The sequence below is a fragment of the Montipora foliosa genome, chromosome 11 (assembly GCF_036669935.1).
Source record: "Montipora foliosa isolate CH-2021 chromosome 11, ASM3666993v2, whole genome shotgun sequence".
Taxonomy (NCBI): Eukaryota; Metazoa; Cnidaria; class Anthozoa; order Scleractinia; family Acroporidae; genus Montipora; species Montipora foliosa.
The window spans coordinates 31,204,463-31,209,462 of NC_090879.1; the positions used below are offsets into that span (position 1 = coordinate 31,204,463).

At 36.6% G+C, this 5,000-nt stretch overlaps 1 protein-coding gene across 2 annotated transcripts in view; it reads right to left on the minus strand.

Moving 5' to 3' along the window:
• LOC137976328 (proline dehydrogenase 1, mitochondrial-like) overlaps window positions 1-5,000 on the minus strand; it is a 28,921-nt gene that overhangs the window by 7,992 nt on the left and 15,929 nt on the right. For both annotated transcript variants that reach the window (XM_068823628.1, XM_068823627.1), the window contains 5 exons: window positions 4,869-4,961; window positions 3,778-3,924; window positions 2,326-2,597; window positions 1,391-1,479; window positions 1-605 (listed from right to left, as the gene is read on the minus strand). The exon at window positions 1-605 is cut by the window's left edge and continues 793 nt beyond it. In XM_068823628.1, the coding sequence (XP_068679729.1) occupies window positions 412-605; window positions 1,391-1,479; window positions 2,326-2,597; window positions 3,778-3,924; window positions 4,869-4,961 (795 nt within the window). In that variant the 3' untranslated portion in view covers window positions 1-411. The remainder of the gene's footprint in view (window positions 606-1,390; window positions 1,480-2,325; window positions 2,598-3,777; window positions 3,925-4,868; window positions 4,962-5,000) is intronic.

The following is a 5,000-nucleotide window of genomic DNA, read 5'->3' on the forward strand; positions in this document are numbered from 1 at the left end:
CGACACCAACAAAACAATATCTTGAATACTAGAGATATGATTATTGCCAATCAAGCTTCTCCCTTAACAGGTCCAAAAGAAATTGACTCTGAAACCCTGGGCCTATACCACTGCATTTGTTCACTTGACAAAAATTAAATAACCCAAATCATCACAACTGATTCAAGGGTATTCTGCTGGCAAGAGATTTCCCTGTAAGTTGCACAATCATGCAGATGTGAACATATAAGTTGGTGGCTTCCTATACAGAGTTGTTTGAAATAGGATGACACTTGCATACCCAAGGTGGGATCTGATTGAAAATCTACCTGTTGTTATGAAATCACACTTTACCACTGACCCAGCTTAAAAAAAACATGACATCATAGAATGTGTGCTAAACAAAAAAAATAATAATAATATATAAATTATTTACGCTCTGGCTGGATCATAATTCAGCTCCCCTTCCCTACATCTCCTTTTAAGCTCATTCCATAGAAGTCTTCTCTCTTTCAGCACTCCCTTGAGAAGACCTTTATTTTCCACTGCCCGCCGCGATAAGTAGGGTAATACATCCTCTACAGGCCCAAAGGGAACATACTTGTAGACAGCATAACCTTCTTTACCTGAGGCAAAAGTAGAATTTTTTTTGGTTTAATGTGACTTGTATGTATGAAGTTTGCAGGACTGTTTCTTTAAGTTTTAAGCCTGGATTTTTTTATTCTTTGATTGTACCTGACATCACGGTGGCCATGTTGATGGAATTAAGAACAATTGCAAAAACGTTTTTTTGGAATTAGACTGTATTCTGCAAACTTGGGGTACAGTACTTTCCATTGTTTTGGTACCAACATGACCCTCTTACAAATCTCACAAAAACACCCAAAACTGATGATAAATTTCTGGCTTATCCTCAGTGTAAAAACCTCGTAACTGACGTCACACCACCTATAATTGTTTGATGGATCAAACAATAGATGAGTAGATCGATAGATCAGTAGAATCTATTGATCTAGTGGTCCATCAATCTTGATCAATACATCGGACAATTGGTGGTGTGACGTCAGTAAATGATCAGTAGAACTCAGAGGCGTAAGATAACTAACCCTAACCCGTCAGGTCCATCGATCTACCGATCCATTGATCTAGTGGTCCATCAATCTTGATCAATACATCGGACAATAGGTGGTGTGACGTCAGTAAATGATCAGTAGAACTCAGAGGCGTAAGACAACTAACCCTAACCCGTCAGGTCCACTGACCTACCGATCCATTGATCTAGTGGTCCATCAATCTTGATCAATACATCAAACAATAGATGGCGAGACGTCAGGTGTAAGGTTTTTACACCGAGGATGACCCAAATTTCTGAACATCATCTCTAAAACGATATACGTTGTTCTGAACTTACCGAGTGTAAATGAGATTGGATCAGACATTCCTAAAAGTTGTCCAAAGAAGACCCTCTTTTCCTCAGGTGAAATTCCTAATTCATGCATCCTACAATAATAAAATTTAAGCATGGAAGGGCTGAGTGACATTGTAATAAACCATGTCAAATGCCAGTAGTGGCATCTTCTCTATAGCTAGTGACAGCTGGCAGCAAGTAGTGAGCCTGTTACCACCCCTCTCTTTTTCCTAACTCTGTGGTATCTTGGCTTCAACTGCAAACCACCAAACTGTGTTTTCAATTGGTTTCTGTTGATCAAACTTTCAAGGCTACGTAAAATTGAGCTAATACTGTGGTGAACGATGCTACGATAGCCCAGTTCACTGAATACCACTGTGACAATTGGTAAGACATTACATGTACTCTCTAACTATTAAAAAAGACCATTTGACAAAACTAATTGTAAGTGTGATGCTTATTACTGAGAGCACGACCTTTTTGAATGTACTCATAAGATTACAATGATATTGACTGATCATCATCTTTGGTTCTTGCAGTGTAAAGAGTTGACACTCCTCTTTTCAAATTGACTGACAGAAGCCAAACAGTAGTTTGATGTTCCATAGGATATTAATGAAAAAGGTGGTAAAACCGGTTTAACTGGTATTTTCAGTGCTAGAAGTTGCTGTTATGAATAAGACAAAAATTGTAACAGTCTTGTGGCAGACTTTGAATGGGAAATATAGATTTCAAGTTCAAGATTCTGATTTTCCAATAATCTGAAATCCATGGTGGAAAGGATTTTGCACAGAGGGAAATATGGATTTCAAGTTCAAGATTCTGATCTTCTGATAATCTGAAATCCATGGCGGAAAGGATTTTGCGCAGTACACATGCAAATGCACCATGAAATCCACCTTTATAGGAATCCAGATTTCCCACGAAAATGTCTATACCTCTTAACGGCCACTACTATTGAGTTCTCGTTGTGAGTTGCAACCAAAACATTGGCATTTCCTCTTTTGGTTTCCTCCAGCACAGCATTTGTGACTTCATCAAAGCACCTGCTTGTTGCCTTGTAGCTTTGGTGAATGGGGTCTTCGTAGCCTAAAGTTTTTGCTCTAAGCCTTTCCTGTTCCATGTAAGCTCCTCTTACCAGCTTTGCACCAAACATGTAACCTTCCCGTCGAGCCAGTTCCATGTCTGTCTGTATTTTACAGTAGGTGTCCTAAAGGGTAGAAGTATTGATGGGGACAGTTTGTGAGTAAACCTGGATGTTGTTATATACCCTTTCACTCCACGGGGGTTCCCCATTGATGAGTAAAATCATCTGGTGTTGGACAGAGTAAAATTTATGTGTCACTTTTGGGCATGAAAGGGTTTGGTGTCATTCTGGCAAATGCAACTTCTAGCCTAGTAGATATTATGGCAATAGGAGTTTTCCAGCAGCCAAAATTGAAGATTTCACCCTTCCCCTGAAGGGGCTCTTTATTTACACGCAGAATCATCAGGTGTTCGGCAAACTAAAATTTGTGAGTGCCACTAATGCATCATGCATGCATGGTTAGTTTACTTGATTTGAAGGTTAAAATAGGCAGCATAAGCTGATGTGACCAAGTTTTGAAGTAACTCGAATGCCTCTTCAAGGCTGCTGCCTTAGAAGGAATCTTTCAAAGTGTAACAAGTCCCTAGAGTATACACAATAACTCTAAAAATTCCTTCGCAATGTGATTTAGTTGTATCACACATCATGTACATAATTATATTAAGTAGGACACTGTTTTGCATTTTTATCTTTGTTGAAGAAGGCAACAGTAGTAGCCAAAACGTCCGGAACAAGCCAGTGTCAACTTTTTAATTCCTTTTTACTAAAAAGTTTTAGCATGCCTGGCTACACACACCTAATATTTTAGGTATTTTTAAGTTCTTTAAAATTAAAGGGGAAACCTACGTAATTTATGTACATGTATATAAACTTAAAATTATAAACAAAAAATACAATACAAAATTAAAATATTAAAATTTAAAAGCTTATGTACAATTTAAAAGTATATTATGTAAAATTATCATTATTGATATCAGACAACTTTCTTCCAGAAATGAAAAATTTTGAACAATTCCATAACAGCTTCTTAAAACATGACTGTTTAAAACCACTTAGACTGTGGTTAAATTACTTTCTGAAGTACTCTTTTACTTTTACTATTCTGCCATATTCTGAAGAGTGCTGGGTTAATTAATTAATTATTATTCTGTGCTGTTGAAAAAATGACTTGGGCTTCAAAATGTTACAATTTTGTAATTTTGGGATCCCAAAGGGCTTCTGGAAAATTTTCTTGGGCAGCAGCCTTGAAGGGGCATTCGAGTTGCTTCAAAACTTTGGTATTAATAAAACTTGTGAATTGTACCTTCAAATAGCACTGGTATGTGTTGAGAACAAGTGGTACGTCCTTATTGAACTGTCTCATGAGATCTAGAGTTAAGTGCCGGATGGCTGGTTGAAAATATGACTGTTCTGCATCCACCATTAGCCTCACTCCTCTTTTCACAGCATGCTTTTGATATGAACACAACACAATGAGACTTCACACTGCATAGATCAACTTAACCAATGTCAATAATGCACAACAATTCGTTATAAATTGTGCCTGAATAGCCATTTTAGCTTTGTACATTTTGTTTTCCCATTTCAGACCACGTGATGTTACTCTAGAAAACAGTTTCTTTTAAATGTCTTCGAAACACGTACATAATTATGTTTGTGTAAATTTAAAAAAAAAGCAAAATTCTCTCGAGATAATCACGAGGTCTGGATTGGGAACACAAAACATTACAAACTAAAAAGGTCTAATACGGTAATACCCAATGTGTCCTCCCCAGCAAGCTTTCAATTTGCCAACCAGATCAAAAATTTCTCCTAATTTAGTATGATAGTAGAAAGTTACTAAATAATACCTAACAAAGAATAATTATCATTGGTTAAACAAGAAGAAATAATCATGTTAGTACGGTTCTCATAGAAAGCAGGTTTTACATTGTTATCTTATAATCAATTACTTTTAATTATGGTATTTAGCATCCTCGGCTGATGAAATTTCTGTGGGTAAATAAATGTTTTATCTATCTATCCATCTAGACAGCAACCACTCTTGTCATTTGTTTTTATTTGCTGCCATCCTCTGCAAACAAGTACATGTACATCTGCACCAGTACATAGTCATGAAATGACCAAAAGGAAGGTGTCCATGACAACTGGAGCATACATCAAAAAATGTTTACTTTTAAAACCAAAAATACTACCAATCTAGTTAAGGACTCATGGGAAAGCTTGTCTAATGATAAGTGTACAATAAGATCCAAATAGTTTACATCAATCTCAAAGTTGTACAAAGTTATAACATCATTTTTGAAATGCCGTGGTCACCCTTATTAAATTAAAACAGTCCCTCTTTCTTTGACAAATAGCCTAGCAATGCAGGTAGTCAATGCACAGACATACCTGGGCAAGTGTTGAGAGTCTTTCTGACATGTTTTTCATTTGGTAAAGTTCTTCATCTTTTAGAACTGAGATGAGAGGCTTTCCTGTCTTCTCCTAAAATTCAATGATTGTAATAAAATTATTATGTTGAGT